Here is a 17,551-nt window from a genome sequence, read left to right as displayed (position 1 = left end):
GCAGGAGCCAACAGGGAACTATTGATTGCTCAGCCAATTCTATGCTCAGTCATTAACATCTAAGGGCTATTTATAAAAAAAATTGTAGAATTAAAACTTGCGCTAATGATTTCATTTATTCTTCACCACTAATGCTAAGTGCACTTAGGCAAAAGTGGAAAAAGCTCTCGGCACATACTTTAACATTCTCTTCGGCTCACATTCACCAGACCGAGGCCAAAAAGTGTCATCTAAGCCTCAGTCTGCTGCTTCCTACACAGAGGGTGACTGTAAACGTACACTGTGCAATATACTTGCACTTTGATTTATTGCAATGGTCCCTATGCTGAATACCATGCCATCAATGTAGACTGTGGTCACCTCAGGATGATATACGCTCATCAATAGCCCCAAATGTAGCTGTACATAAGTTTTTACCTTATTCCCATAGGCCTCCTTCACATTGCAAGGGATGGCTGGCCTAGAAAACCCACGTTTTTAAGAGTTGGAGGTCTCAATGGGGACAGAGATGAGAATACTTGCAAAAAGTGTGCCTTGCTTTGGATGACTTGTGCCCATTGATTTGAATATGTCTTGTGTACTGCTTAAAGGATTTGTATGCTGAAAACAAGTTGTCACCTATCTGCAGGATAGGTGACATTATTAATCGGTGGGACCCACACTGATCGGTAGAACGGGGCATTGTTATTCCTGTTACAGTGGAGCAGCAGCATGCATGGTCAACAGACGCTCCATTCATTCCATATGAGGCGATGAGCGCTGTGCTCAACTTTTTCCCCTAGCCCCATAGAGCGTGAATGGAGCGGGTATCGGGCATTCGACCTGCCACTCTATTTTCTAACAGGGATAGCAGTTTCCTGCCTAGGATAAAAGCTCATCAGTTCTTCCATTTGGTGTAGGTCCCAGTGGTCGGAGCCTTGCCAATCAAGTAATCAGAGGATGGGCTTTTGCCGTCAACTGTATTTATCGGTTCGACAAAACCTTAGATCACATTTAGACCAATGTTATAAGATGGGGCCGTGCAAGTCACTCGGCCATGCAAGTCAATGAGTCCATGGAAAACATTGGGCCGCACTCGGATGACATCTGAGTGCAATGCAATTTCCACAGACTGACAAAGTGAAGAAGGTAGATACATTTTCTCCATATACGAGAAAATTGGATCACACTCTGAACACAGTATGATCATTAGCATAATCGGCCTGATTATCTCAGATGAGAACATACAGTTGTGTGACCTTAGCCGATAGGTGATAACTTGTTTTTATTGGACAGCCCCTTTAATTTCATTGTAGTGCTGCAAGTAAATTTTGGCAGATATAGGGCCTTATTCATTATTGCATCTGTGCCTATTTTTGTGTCGTTTTTCATATTACGAGGCTGTTTTTTGTTTTGCGGCAAATTCATATTTTATGTTGCGCCTATTTTTAAGTCTATTTTCGTTTTGGTTGTCTGTTCTTTCCTCTGTTTGCTATTGCCGTTGTGGACATGGTTTTTGAAATCCAGATGTTTGTGGCCGATTCGTTTTTTTTTTGCCCAAAATAGTTCTAACTGGAGTGATTTTTTCTTTCTACCACAAAAAGGTTAAAATGAAAATTAAAGAGCATTTTTTATTTTGGGCCAAATTCATGAACCCCCGTGTGTTATTTTGGATAATTTGACACAAAAGAAAAATGGCAATGAATCCAACAGCACAAAAAAAAAAAAAAGAAGAGTGACTTTAAGAAAACATTTTGTCTAAATTCAGGGGCAATCAGCAAACACTGCATGTGACCAGCATTACAGCACCGTGATGTACATACAGTGGTAACCCGGCATCTCATTACACTACATTATGAATGTGAATCATTGGAGATATCCTTTCCATCATACCCTGTGAGAAGTATGCCCCATGCTGTGCTCTTGTAAACTACCTGATGGGGAAGAAGTATATTGTGTAATGCATCTATAATTGTGGCGCAGATCGTTTTATAATTGTGGCGCAGAACGTTTTATAATTGGGTCGCAGATTGTTCTATAATTGTGGCGCAGATTGATCTATAATTGTGGCGCAGATTGTTCTATAATTGTGCAGATTGTTCTATAATTGTTTCAGATCATTCTATAATTGTGGCGTAGATCGTTTTATAATTGTGTCGCAGATTGTTCTATAATTGTGGCGCAGATCGTTCTACAATTGTGGCGCAGATTTTTCTATAATTGTGGTGCAGTTCGTTCTATAATTTTGGCGCAGATTGTTCTATAATTGCAAGCAGATGTAGCAGTAAAAGATACTTGTGGTTGTTTGTGTTAAAGAAAAATTACCAGATCTGTGGGTAAATCTATATTTATACAGAATACTCTGAGCACTCTTGGCAGGAAGCCTCCTAGTTTCCATTACATAATTGGTTTGTCTTACCTATGGGGTTACTGAAGGTCAACAGATGGAAGAAGAATGGAAGGACAGTCTCTTAAGTGTCATGATGAGGACGAACTCATATCAGTGTAACTTTTTGCTGCCTAAACCATTCTTTACCTTGGGTGGGAAGAGTGAAAGCCAAACGTCCTGTACAATGCCATGTGGGAAATACGGTAGGTCCTTTACTCAAGCCAAGCAGTATATCCATTGACTTTCTAGTCAAGTCAGTGATCCTGTGATGGGAGGAAGGGGAGCTGAAATTTAAAGATACAATGACATGTACAGTTAGGTCGATATATATTTGGACAGAGACAACATTTTTCTAATTTTGGTTATAGACATTACCACAATGAATTTTAAACAAAACAATTCAGATGCAGTTGAAGTTCAGACTTTCAGCTTTCATTTGAGGGTATCCACATTAAAATTGGATGAAGGGTTTAGGAGTTTCAGCTTCTTAATATGTGCCACCCTGTTTTTAAAGGGACCAAAAGTAATTGGACAATTGATTCCAAGGCTATTTCATGGAGAGGTGTGGGCAATCCCTTCGTTATGTCATTCTCAGTTAAGCAGATAAAAGACCTGGAGTTGATTTGAGGTGTGGTGCTTGCATTTGGAAGGTTTTGCTGTGAAGTAAACATGCGGTCAAAGGAGCTCTCCCTGCAGGTGAAACAAGCCATCCTTAAGCTGCGAAAACAGAAAAAACCCATCCGAGAAATTGCTACAATATTAGGAGTGGCAAAATCTACAGTTTGGTACATCCTGAGAAAGAAAGAAAGCACTGGTGAACTCATCAATGCAAAAGACAACAGTGGTGGATGATCGCAGAATAACCTCCATCAGGGCCGGCATCAGCACCCGGCGCACCCGGGCAAGTGCCAGGGCCCTGGCGAGACCGGGGGGGGGCCCATAACGGTAAGACACTTATTATGCTGACACTGATGCGCAGCGCATCATGCGCTCCTGGGGGGCCCCCGAAGCTGGACTACATCCTGACCCTCCCTCCCTGTGCTAGTGGTGTGCTGTGTGTGACTCCAGCCAGGACTCGGAGGCGGAGCAGGAGCGGATATATGATTCCCGGCAGCAGGAGGCGGCACACTGAGCTCTCTGGGACTGCAGGAAATAATACTCACCAATCACCATGGGGATAGAAGAGTCACTTCCGGGCCGGCGGTCATCACTTCCGGGTGAGAGTGAGGAGCTCGTCATCCTAAGAAGAACAGCGCTGACACACAGATCGTCACGATCCGGGTCCACCATCCAGTTCCAGCAAGCAGCAGAAAGATGAGCAGCATTCGTTAGTACATGCATGTGCAGATCCTATGTCCACAACGGTCGGGGGTGACGGCGATGGCGTGGTGGTGGGTGAGTCGACTCGTGACTGGCTGGTGAGTGATGTGATGTGACGTGATGGTGAAAGTGAAGCAGTGTGACTGTCTTCCTTTCAAGTTCCTGGTCCCAAGCATTGGGGGATGCAGCTTGCCTGGGACTTGTAGTCAGAGTCCTACACTACACAGACAGACCTCTACAGTATGGCATCTGAATGATGCTGGGACAGGACTTGTAGACTATATACTACATGGCTGGCTGTGCTAAATACTACGTGGGCTGCCTGTGTGTTATATACTACGTACGTGCCTGGGCTGCCTGTGTTATATACTACGTGGGCTGCCTGTGTTACATACTACGTGGGCTGCCTGTGTTATATACTATGTGGCTGTGCTATATGCTACGTGGGCTGCCTGTGTTATATACTACGTACGTGGGCTGCCTGTGTTATACACTACGTACGTGGGCTGCCTGTGCTATGTACTACGTGGCTGTGTTATATACTATGTGGCTGTGCTAAATACTACGTGGGCTGTGTTATATACTATGTGGGCTGTGCTATATACTACGTGGGCTGTGCTATATACTACGTGGGCTGTGCTATATACTACGTGGGCTGTGCTATCTACTATGTGGGCTCTGCTGTATACTATGTGGCTGTGCTATATACTACGTGGGTTGTGCTATATGCTACGTGGGCTGTGCTATATGCTACGTGGGCTGTGTTATATGCTACTTGGCTGTGGTATATTTTTCTGCTGTATCTGTGCATCATGAATCGTGGCATTAAAGAGGGGGCCCACTGAGACTCTTTTGCCTGGGGCCCTCAAAAACCTGGAGCCGGCCCTGATCTCCATGGTGAAGAGAAACCCCTTCACAACAGCCAACCAAGTGAACAACGCTCTCCAGGAGGTCGGCGTATAAATATCCAAATCTACCATAAAGAGAAGACTGCATGAAAGTAAATACAGAGGGTTCACTGCACGGTGCAAGCCACTCATAAGCATCAATAATAAAAAGGCTAGACTGGACTTTGCTAAAAAACATCTAAAAAAACAGCACAGTTCTGGAAGAACGTTCTTTGGACAGATGAAACCAAGATCAACCTCTACCAGAAAGATGGAAAGAGAAAAGTATGGCGCAGGCGTGGTCCAGCTCATGATCCAAAGCATACCACATCATCTGTAAAACACGGCGGTGGCAGTGTGATGGCGTGGGCATGCATGGCTGCCAGTGGTACTGGGTCGCTAGTGTTTATTGATGATGTGACACAGGACAGAAGCAGCCAAATTAATTCTGAGGTATTCAGAGCCATACTGTGTGCTCAGATCCAGCCAAATGCAGCAAAATTGATTGGTTGTCATTTCATACTACAGATGGACAATGACCCAAAACAAAGTCAAAGCAACCCAGGAGTTTATTAAAGCAAAGAAGTGGAATATTCTTGAATGGCCAAGTCAGTCACCTGATCTCAACCCAATTGAGCATGCATTTCACTTGTTAAAGACTAAACTTCAGACAGAAAGGCCCACAAACAAACAGCAACTGAAGACCACCGCAGTGAAGGCCTGGCAGAGCATCAAAAAGGAGGAAACACAGCGTCTGGTGATGTCCATGAGTTCAAGACTTCAGGCAGTCATTGCCAACAAAGGGTTTTTCACCAAGTACTAAAAATGAATATTTTATTTAAAATTATTGAATCTGTCCAATTACTTTTGGTCCCTTTAAAAACAGGGTGGCACATGTGAAGGAGCTGAAACTCCTAAACCCTTCATCCAATTTTAATGTGGATACCCTCAAATGAAAGCTGAAAGTCTGAACTTCAACTGCATCTGAATAGTTTTGTTTAAAATTCATTGTGGTAATGTCTATAACCAAAATTAGAAAAATGTTGTCTCTGTTCAAATATATATGGACCTAACTATGCCAGGTTCAGACGAGCATATGACAAATCATCTGATTTTCACACAGAAAAAATAAACAATTTTCATCCGTGTTGTCATCCACATTCCATACTTCTATGCTTATTTTATATCCATGTGACATCTGTTTTTACACATCAACATGAAAAAATGTGTAAGAACAAATACAGTTTCCTATGATAAGAATGGCTATGTATCCATAAAAAGCGGATTTTAATGTATGGAGCAATGATATGATTAGCAGAGTTGAGCGAATTTGTTCAGACTTGGGTCTGAATTCGATCGGCAGCGAATATTGTTTTTGCAATATTCGTTGAACACAGTCGAACGTCATTAGAGTCAACGGGAGTAGAAATTACCGAATATGTTCAGAACCGATCATCAAACATAAATTTGGCACGAATAGGGTACCAATATGGCACGAATATGGCAAATTCAGATTCGGCAACCGAATCCGAACAAATTCACTCAACTCTAATGATTAGTGTGTTAGTAGTATTTGAGATCAATATGGAGTCATTTACTTTGTCAGTGTGTGGCACTGCTACCCAGGCACTTATCATTCTTGGTGGTAGTAGCACTAACTCGCATTGTTATTTAGACAACTTCATGGGAGTAAACTGTATGAAAGTACTCCCTATAAGGATCGACAGAACATCTGCCATCGGTACAGTCCAACACAAGACGGGCACTGCACCACAACTGTTACAAACTCCAATTGTTTTTTCATTAGCCGCACCTGGTGGGGTGGATTCTGCAAGCCCAAAGTCCGGGTGGGCACATGGGCAATGAGCATCGGTGCAGCAGGGGCAAGTGAGGTAAGCTGGAAACATGTAGGAGAGGTACTGGAGACCGTGGATGGATAGGGAATCGGGAAGCAGGTAGAAGAGGTCCTGAAGACCATAGGCAGACAGGAGCATGGGAACAGGTGTCAGAGGTCCTGGATACCTCAAGCGGACAGGAGATCGGGAACAGATATAAGAGGTCCTGGAGACCGCAGGCGGAGAGGAGCCGGAGAACAGGTAGCAGAAGTCCTGGAGTCTAGGAACAGGTAGCAAAAGGTCCTGCAAACTACAAGTGGACAGAAGACCAGGAACAGGTGGCAGAGGACCTGAAGACTACTGGTGGACTGGAGTCTGGGAACAGGTAGCAGAGGTCCGAGAGGCTGCAGGCACACAGGACTCCAGAATTCCTAAAAGTCTTACTGCCAAAACAGATATGTTATATAGGTCCAGGCAGCTGATCACATGAGCTCACGCCATGCCATTTGCAAAGTCTGACATGGAGCACAAGAGAATTCAGCAGACTGGGGTGAAGGGAGCAAAGCTCAGATCAGTTGCCTAACAGCCCATCTGGTGGCCGGTACAAATAAACAGGTATTCTGATTTCGGCCATTAAAAGGCAAAGAAGGGAATGCCCTTTTATTTTTATCAATTTACCAAAATCCATTCCACTTATTCTCCCAAATAATCATCTTTATATGGAGAGCTCTTTCATATGTGAATGACTGCTGTAAACCTGCCTGGAACATAATATTACTGTTTATACAAGAAGATGATTATTCCACAGTGAGCGCTATGTCACAACCGTATTTAAGGTCTTCAATAACCTCGGGGTATTATTAACAAAAAGAACATCTCTGCAATATTAAATATTAACAGAACGCTAATATCTTCTTCAAAAGTGAGATGGAAAGCCTCGTGGCTGCAGAAGACTCTGCCTCTGTATCACAATGAAAGCTTTTCAACATAATCATGTTTTTGCATTTAGTGAAATGATAGAGTGTGTCCCAGTGGGACGCACATGAGTCTCATCCCCCCCAAGGCTTGCATGACATTGATATTGAGTAAACTAACTTACGCAAAGTGTGTGGCTTTTTCCCTTCTCCACATGGTTTTCGTGCTTGTGTAGATTTGTTAGCACCACAGCTGTGATCAGAATTGACAGCACAAGGGCATGAAGAGTTAATATCCCCTAACGTAGGATTCGTGCCCCTTAGGCTTTATGTACACTGCCATATTTCCTGCAAGCATTGTGTTGTAAGGAGCTGTAATACTGGACACGGTCTCTACTGTACTTCCCTATGCCTCTAATTTCATGGTAGTTGAGAATTTAGGTTTTTGTTTAGGTCAGAGTCCAACTAAAAGAAAAACAATAGTAAAATAGGTATATCCCATCAAATGATGAAGATATTATTAACTAAAAGAAATCTAATATACTGAACAGAGTTTACCCATGGCAACTAATGACATTTTTTTCCCCAAAACTTCTGCTAAATGAGAGAAGCAATTGGGTTCCAATGGGCAACATCTATTTTCAGACTTGCTAACTTTTTGACATTCTCATCCGGTAAGGTAATGGTCGTGGAGTTTTTTCCCATGTTGCCATACTCATTTTCAGGAATTGCCCAACAACACCTCTTCCATGCCCCCATTTAAAGACAGAGCATTCAAGGGTCATGCGCATTAAACATTTCCAAAGTTCGGGGGGTTTCAGCAATGCTCAGATTTTCCAACTCTTCTAAGAGTCTAATAGGGTTCTCCTCTTTTTTGGAACCCCCACAGACATTTCGGGACATTTGGCAATTCTGCTTACCTGCTCTAATTTTTCTACCTTGACTCTATAGTGTGCTGTTCACATTACGTTCAGGCTTTACATTAGACACAAACACCAGGAAAATATCCCAGAATGTGTCCTGCATGTAAAGGTCAAATGTAAAAAAAAAAAAAGAAGGTCTGATACAAAAAAAAACTGGTATATGAAACTGTAGTTGATGAAAGGTAGGCAGTGCACAACCCATGAATATACATCAAAAAGACTCTCCTTTGGCACAAGTTGGGTTAAAGGGGGCCCTATGGATAAGTTTGCCGTATGTGCCTAATATATTGTGAGTGCAAGAGTTTTTTCTTACATTAATATTTAATCATGCAATGAATATATTATGGTATTATATTATTGATTGATTCTTACTTTACTTATTGTTATTTTATTTATCTTTTTTTTTTAGTAAGAAGTTGGATGGAAAAACTGAAAGATAAGGTAAGGTTTCAAAATTATTTTCTAATTCTTTTTTGGCTAAATGGAAACTATATTTATATATATATATATATATATATATATATATATATATATATATATATATATATATATATATATATATATATACACAGTACAGACCAAAAGTTTGGACACACCTTCTCATTTAAAGATTTTTCTGTATTTTCATGACTATGAGAATTGTACATTCACACTGAAGGCATCAAAACTATGAACTAACACATGTGGAATTATATACTTAACAAAAAAGTGTGAAACAACTGAAATTATATCTTATATTCTAGGTTCTTCAAAGTAGACACCTTTTGCTTTGACTGCTTTGCACACTCTTGGCATTCTCTTGATGAGCTTCAAGAGGTAGTCACTGGGAATGGTTTTCACTTCACAGGTGTGCCCTGTCAGGTTTAATAAGTGGGATTTCTTGCCTTATAAATGGGGTTGGGACCATCAGTTGTGTTGTGCAGAAGTCTGGTGGATACACAGCTGATAGTCCCAGAATGTGTATGTGCACTATCTAACTTCGGCTGCTGTTAGCCGCGACACAGGAGTGGGGTAGAGAAAGACGCAGATGCAGCAAACGTACTGTGCCTCCATAACTGCGCACACCTTTCTGTACAGAGTTACTGGAAGACAAATCATATATAGTGATGTGTTACTTACTGGGCTGCTTGCTGCAGCTTTGATAAAATTTCTGTTTTATCTGCTGCAGCTCTATCAGTTCTTTAAATGTTGATCTGTATATGGCCCCACCCACACCACTGATTGGCAGATTTCTGTGTACACTGTGCATAGGCAGGAAGCTGCCAATCAGTAGAAGGGGTGGGGTTGGACTACATGACAGCAGGTTTACTAGTCCTCTAGTTATACTAATCTCCTGCTGATAAAACAGTGCTTTGTGACACAGCAACCATCTCAGTAAGTGATACATCGCTGGAATCAGGGTCTCTGTCTCCACATTATGCTGTTCTCAGATTAGGCGGCAAAAACCCGGTGACTGATTCCCTTTAAAGGTGACATATTTTTTTTTATTTCTGTTCCTCAAACAGAATTGTGTCGTGAAAAACAGTGTGATTCCAGCCTTAGAAACATGGAGCTCAGACAGCTGTAAGACTGCAGTAAAAAATTCTCAGTAACCAGTACATAACATTGGTCCTAAAAACGATATAGTGCCTCTCTACAGGTTACTTTCCCGAAAGTCGGCCAAGAAAAGCCATATGCTGAAGCCATTGCGATCTCTAATCTCCCCTTCTGTTATAACTCATAGCAGCGTGCCTGTTGTTTTCCCTAGCACACAATCAATACAGGGAACGCAGGCACTTGTTTGTGGGTGAGAAATTTAATAAAGCACAATAAACAGTCCACCAAGACTACATGCACGCATTGATAATTGGATGAGAAGCGCGGGGTTTACCCACAGTCGCTGCCAGCCACTGCCTTGTAATTAAACAATCAGCGGTAGCGCATTTTGGTGCAGTGCAGATTAATCCACACTGATTGATATAACTGGACATGGAGAAGAATCAGGTCCAAGAGGCTGGATATTAGAACATTTCTACATTTCCTAATGGATTACATTCTACACAATCTTATTTTACTTATGTCATAGCACAACATAAATATTTACTTTCTGACATGTTGCTTTTTGCTTTCAAAGCTACCTTGTTACCTATGCCCTTGTGGATTTACACAGCTGTAGATAATATATAAATAAATTAAAAAATATATATATATATAATGTGAGGCAGTGACCGGTGTCACAGGTAGAGGTCACTGTTTGTTCTCCCCAGGATGCGTACGGAGGTGTAGTGGGGGCATTGCTGTTGCAGGTGTAGCTGTGATTGCAGTGGTGAAGCAGTGACCGATATCACAGGTAGGGGTCAATGTGTGTTCTCCCCAGGTTGTGCACGGAGGTGTATGAAGGCCATAGGAGTGCATGGCAGTCAAGGGCGTAGCGGCGGCTGCAATGCAGACTAGAAATAATGAAAGAAAGTGTTAATCTTGGACATGCTAGTGTCCAAGGCAGATGTAGGGGAAACCTGCGCTGGGATGTTGTGTTGTGAAACAGACTGCAGGATGGTAGTCGTGCTGTCCGTTTCATTCCAGGCCACAGGTTTCTTTGTTAAAAGCCCTGCAGTAAAGGGTTTGGGTGTGTCAAGGCCAATTTTAGTTTTGGTGTAGGTGAGAGTACAGAGGCTCCGCAGAGCTTTGTCTCTGTGAAGAGACACAGGACAGAGCGGGGCCAATAGGCCTGGCATCCACAGTGTACACAGCGGTGCTGCCATCCACGGTAACTGGTCTCGGAGGTGGACTGTCTTGTGCCCGGAGGTGAACAGGAGGTAGACTGTCCTGTGCCCAAAGGAGGACTGGCGTGTGTAACGACTGCAATCCGGAGGATATCAAGGATTGTGTATGGCTGTGAGTAAGAGACATTGACATGGCGGTGCAGTCGCCCACAGCTACAGTTCAAAGGGAAGACCAGCGTGTTTAGTGACTGTAAACGGAAGGATGCCGTGTAGTATGTAGTGCCGTGAAATGGACACTAATACTATGCACTGAGATTACATACACTTGTGTGAATTGGGACATTTAATGCTGTGAAGAAACACATTAAAGGAGTTTTGTGGGTCACTGCCTTCTCATAGCATAAGTGTGCTACCGCTGCACTACAATCTACTATATAATCGTCTAATTTTGTCTGTTTGTCTGTAACGGAAATCCCGCGTCACTGATTGGTCGCCACATAGTTCACTAACGTTTACTGAACAAGTTCTGTCAGTCGCAGTGCCACGCAGTTCAATTACGTTTACTGGACAAGTTCTGTCAGTCACAGTGCCACGTACTTCAGTCACGTTTAGTGAACAAGTTCTGTCCATCACAGTGTGATGTAGTTCAGTCACGTTTATTGGACAAGTTTTGTCAGTCACAGTGCCACGTAGTTCAGTCACGTTTACTGAACAAGTTCAGTCAGTCACAGTGCCACGTAGTTCAGTCACGTTTACTGAACCAGTTATGTCAGTCACAGTGCCACGTAGTTCAGTCAAGTTTACTGAACAAGTTCAGTCAGTCACAGTGTGACATAGTTCAGTCACGTTTACTGAATAAGTTCCGTCAGTCACAGTGCCACGTAGTTCAGTCACGTTTACTGAACACGTTCTGTCAGCCAATGTGGTGTGCAAAAATATTTTGGGTTGATATTATCAACAAATATATTATAGTGTCGATGTACTTCTTTCGTCCGATGATTTATTTAAATGCAGTTAGACACTCATGTAATGGTTTATATATTTTGATGATCTGTTTAATAATTTCGTTTAGTTATATTAAGTTCTATGAGCAATAAAATTTAATGATAATGTATATATTTTACCCGGAAAATCCTGTGTATTCATTGCATTATTCTTAAATCTTCATAAATAAACTACATACATATTCTAGAATAACCGATGCGTTAGAATCGGGCCACCATCTAGTACACAATAATAATGTATACATTTAGACGTTACCCCTTGCAGGTTCCACTCTATACGTATGGTGCTCATTGGTGCAGTAAAACCTGGGACCTTCTGGCTTGAATCACTACCTTTTGTTCCCTGGTCTTCTTCTGTCCCTGACACTGGACTTTGTGTGCGGTTTTGCAGAGAACACGACAATATTGTCTGTTCTCAGGACTCTGTCTCTGGAGACACAAGGAGCAGAGGAAGATGGGGTACAAGTTGTGATGAGTATAAGGAGGTGTCTGATTTGGGTTCGGATTATTTATCTTTTTCAGGTCTGGGGTCTAATCTGGCATCTGAATGTATTTAGGGATCTGGTTTCAAGTCTCGGTGATTAAGGAGTCTGCTCTAGGGTTTGATTAAGGCCTCATTCGGACATTGTTTTTTCACGTAAAAGAGCTATCAATTTTTTTCACGGATAGAGCTGATATCCATGACAGCTTATAGGGCTGTTCATATGTCCGCGATTTTTCGTGATCCGAGTGGTCAAAATTGCAGACACAACAAATTGGAGTCAGATCAAACACTGCTATGAAAGTCTATGGGTCCATGAGTCTATGGGCCACATTCACACATTCACTATTTGTCAGTATTTTGCATCACTGTTTGTAAGCCAAAACCAGGAGTGGATGATAAAAAACAGAAGTGGTGACGTGTTTCTATTATACTTTTCCTTTGATTGTTCCATACGATGTTTTGACTTACAAATACTGATGCAAAATACTGGCCAGATACTGAATGTATGAATGAGGCCTTTCACTAACTGGTAGAAAGGAAAAGGTGGTGACACTTTTTTCCCCTCATCAGTGAAAAAGCTGATGCAACTCTGATGAGATTCACTTTTTGTATTGAAGAACTGAAATAAATTAACTTTTTGATGATATTCTAATTTTGTGAGAAGCACCTGTAAGTGATTTTTCATGTACGTGAAAACACATATTGATTTTCAGCAGTGTTTTGGATCTGATTATATCAGTGTTAGGTTTGTGCATCAGTTCTTACCATCGGTGTTTCATCAGTGATTTTTTCCTGAAAAAATGGCAAAAATAAATTACAAGGCTTCTTCTACTTATTGCAGTGTAAGGCTGTGTGCACACGTTGCGTTTTTTTCGCAGTTTTTCACTATAAAAACGCTATAAAACCGTGAAAAAAACGCTCACATTAAGCATCCTATTTAAGGCTACGTTCACATTTGCGTTGTGCGCCGCAGCGTCGGCGCCGCAGCGCACAACGAAAACGCGGCAAAACGCACGCTAAAACGCTGCGTTTTGCGCCGCATGCGTCCTTTTTGGCCGAAAGTTGGACGCAAAAAAAATGCAACTTGAAGCGTTTCTTGCGTCCAACGCTTGCGGCCATGCGGCGCAAAACGCAGCACAACGCATGTCCATGCGCCCCCATGTTAAATATAGGGGCGCATGACGCATGCGGCGCCGCTGCGGCGCCCGACGCTGCGGCGCTGACCGCAAATGTGAACGTAGCCTAATAGAATGCATTCCGCATTTTTTGTGCACATGCTGCGTTGTTTTCCTGAGCGGAAACGCATTCCAGAAAAAAACGCATCATGTTCATTACTTTGCGGAATCACGGGGATTCCGCACACCTAAAAATGCATTGATCTGCTTACTTCCCGCATGGGGCTATGCCCACCATGCGGGAAGTAAGCGGATCATGTGCGGTTGGTACCCAGGGTGGAGGAGAGGAGACTTTCCTCAACGGACTGGTCACCATATAATTGGTAAAAAAAAAAATTAAAATAAAAAATAGTGATATACTCACCTTCTGATGGCCCCCGGAGTCTTCCCGCCTCTGAGGGGTGCACGCGGCCACTTCCGTTCCCATGGATGCTTTGTTGGAAGGACCTGCGATGACGTCACGGTCACGTGACCGTGACGTCATCGCAGGTCCTGCACACAAAGCATCTATAGGAACGGAAGCCGCCACGTGCACCGCTGAGGAGATTGGGGGCCTTCGGAAGGTGAGAATAACCATTTTTATTGTTTTTAACATTATATCTTTGGTCACACTTGTCAAACACTATGTTTGGCAAGTGTGACCAACCTGTCAATCAGTTTTCCAAGCAATGCTACAGATCGCTTGGAAAACGCTAGCATTTTGCAAGCTAATTATGCTTGCAAAACGCTAGTGTTTAGCAGGAATATGCATGCCAATTCCGCATGTGATATACCCGTGGCAGGAGTTGCAAAAATTTCTGCGGCAATTCTGCGACGTGTGCACTTAGCCTTAAAAACGGACAGCACATGGTCAACACGCGGATGGCAATATACAGTTGTGCTCAAACCTGCTGTATATCGTCAGTGATTTTTCATGGATCTATAGACACTCCTCCTCCTCCCATCAAAATTGTATCTTAACATATTGCAATCATCATATTATATAGCACTATGTACTTACAGTTGCTCATTTTGCCTTTCTACCTGGCTAATTCTTCTCTTTTCCATTAAGTCTATGACATCACATGATTTAATATTGACTAGCTGAATCCTTCTAAGCGCTATATAGAAACCGTAGGTCAATTTTACCTTTATAAGTCATTAGTCACTGCAAAAGTCAATGGCAGAGGGAAGGAGGGAGCAACTGGGTCAGGAATTAAAGAGGGGAATGATAAATGAAGGGAGAAGACACTTCCATTTCTACATAGAGCAGACAAAATAGAAGAATTAGCTGGGTAGAAGGGCAAAATGAGCAATTGTAAGTACACAGTGCTGTAAAATATGATGATTGCAATATATTAAGAGGATAAAAACTTTGATGGGAGTGCTTCTTTAATTTAGCAAAAAAAAAAAAAGTGAAAGACTTTGTATGTCCAAAAATATATACCGTATTTTCTGGTGTATAAGACGACTGGGCGTATAAGACGACCCCCAACTTTTCCATATAAAATATGGAATTTGGGATATGCCCGCTGTATAAGACGGGGGTCATCTTATACGCCCAGTCATCTTATACGGCGTGTGGTTCCCAGGGTCTGAAGGAGAGGAGACTCTCCTTCAGGCCCTGGGATCCATATTCATGTTAAAAATAAAGAATAAAAATAAAAAATATGTATATACTCACCCCTCCGAGAAGCCTGGCTGTCACTGCTGCAAGCATCTGCCTGCATTCCTAAGAATTGCAGAGCATGAAGGACCCTCGATGACGTCACAGTCCTGTGATTGGTCCGTGACCGCTCATGTGACCGGTCACCTGACCGTGACGTCATCGAAGGTCCTTCACGCTCTGCAATTCTTAGGAACGGAGGCAGACGCTTGCAGCGGTGACAGCCAGGCTTCTCGGAGGGGTGAGTATATACATATTTTTTATTTTTATTCTTTATTTTTTACATGAATATGGATCCCAGGGCCTGAAGGAGAGTCTCCTCTCCTTCAGACCCTGGGAACATCCAGGATCGCTCCCTGCACATGCCTGGCGTATAAGATGACCCCCAACTTTTGGGACAATTTTTAGGGGTTAAAAAGTCGCCGGAAAATACAGTAATAAAAGATATATATTTTCTTATTACATTTTAAAAAGATAATCAAATAAAAAAGACAACCAGCAGACAAAGATGGCACATTCCTAAATAATCACTGCACTAATGGATATAACATGATACCAGTCTAAGGGTGTGTGCACACAACATCTTTTTCAAGCAGATTCAGCTTCAAATTCATCTGAAAAAGAATGAAAAACGACTAGTCTTCTAAACACTTCAGGTTTCGAAAGACGTCAAGCAGCTAAAAGAAGTGACCTGACCATTCTTTAGGAATCTTCTGTAGGAAGTCGTTCTATACTTTACAATAAAAGGTCAATGGGAAGGCTCAAAAGATGTCCAGTTTCTTCATTGTTAAATGGTAAAAAAAAAACAACCAGAAAAAGCCAGTAAAATAGAATCGATGAGTAGTTCATATTTATTAAGAAACTAGATGGTGGCCCGATTCTAACGCATCGGGTATTCTAGAATATGTATGTAGTTTATTTATGAAGTTTTCAGAATGCAATTTATACACAGGATTCGGTCAGCCGGCCGCGACCAATTAGCGAAGCGTGGTTCAAATTCTGCACCAATTTGCGGGCGGACTGTCGCTGATTGTTCGCGGCCGGGCGTGACCAATCAGTGAAGCCAGGGCCGGCTCCAGGTTTTTGAGGGCCCCGGGCGAAAAAAAGTCTCAGTGGGCCCCCCTCTTTAACACATACGACGATTCATGATGCACAGATACAGCAGAGAAATATAGCACAGCCAAGTAGCATACAGCCCACGTAGTAAATAACACAGCCCACGTAGTATATAACACAGCCCACGTAGTATATAACACAGCCACGTAGTATATAGCACAGCCACATAGTATATAACACAGCCACGTAGTATATAGCACAGCTACGTAGTATATAACACAGCCACGTAGTATATAGCACAGCCACGTAGTATATTGCCCAGCCATGTAGTATATAGCACAGCCCACGTAGTATATTGCCCAGCCACGTAGTATATTGCCCAGCCACGTAGTATATAGCACAGACACGTAGTATATTGCCCAGCCACGCAGTATATTGCCCGGACACGTAGTATATAGCACAGACATGTAGTATATAGCACAGACACGTAGTATATAGCACAGAGACGTAGTATATAACACTGCCCATGCAGTATATAACACAGGCCACGTAGTATAGAGCACAGCGATGTAGTATATTGCCCAGCCACGTAATATATACCACAGCCACGTAGTATATAGCACAGCCCATATAGTATATAGCACAGAGATGTGGTATATAACACAGCCCACGCAGTATCTAACACAGCCCACATAGTATATAGCAATGTGGGCACCATATCCCTGTTAAAAAAAGAATTAAAATAAAAAATAGTTATATACTCACCCTCCGTCGGCCCCCCAGATCCATCTGAGGTGTTTACCGATGCTCCTTGCGACGCTCCAGTCCCAAGAGTGCATTGCGGTCTCGCGAGATGATGACGTAGCGGTCTCGCGAGACCGCTACGTCATCATCTCGCAAAACCGCAATGCATGGACCGGTCACTGGAGTGTCGCGAGGAGCGGGAAAGGCCTCAGCAGGATCCGGGGGCCCACGGAAGGTGAGTATATAATGATTTTTTTTATTATTATTATTTTTAACATTAGATCTTTTTACTATTGAGGCCGCATAGGCAGCATCAATAGTAAAAAGTTGGTCACACAAAAAGCGGTCCGTTAATGCTGCCATTAACCCTGTGTGAGCGCTGACTGGGGGGGAGTATGGACTGTGGGCACTGACTGCGGGGAGTAAGGAGCGGCCATTTTGCCGCCGGACTGTGCCCGTCGCTGATTGGTCGTGGCCTTTTTGCCACAAACAAA

The 17,551-nt window shown here is 42.7% G+C and overlaps 1 protein-coding gene across 1 annotated transcript in view; it reads left to right on the top strand.

The window, feature by feature from the left end:
- Window positions 1-17,551, top strand: part of ARMH4 (armadillo like helical domain containing 4) — a 175,173-nt gene that overhangs the window by 134,115 nt on the left and 23,507 nt on the right. The window contains exon 6 of the mRNA XM_077264932.1: window positions 8,657-8,688. Within this exon, the coding sequence (XP_077121047.1) occupies window positions 8,657-8,688 (32 nt within the window). The remainder of the gene's footprint in view (window positions 1-8,656; window positions 8,689-17,551) is intronic.

The sequence above is a fragment of the Ranitomeya variabilis genome, chromosome 1, assembly GCF_051348905.1.
Source record: "Ranitomeya variabilis isolate aRanVar5 chromosome 1, aRanVar5.hap1, whole genome shotgun sequence".
Lineage (NCBI taxonomy): Eukaryota > Metazoa > Chordata > Amphibia > Anura > Dendrobatidae > Ranitomeya > Ranitomeya variabilis.
The sequence above is the reverse complement of the archived record's forward strand: the minus strand, read 5'-3'. Positions and strand labels throughout refer to the sequence as shown.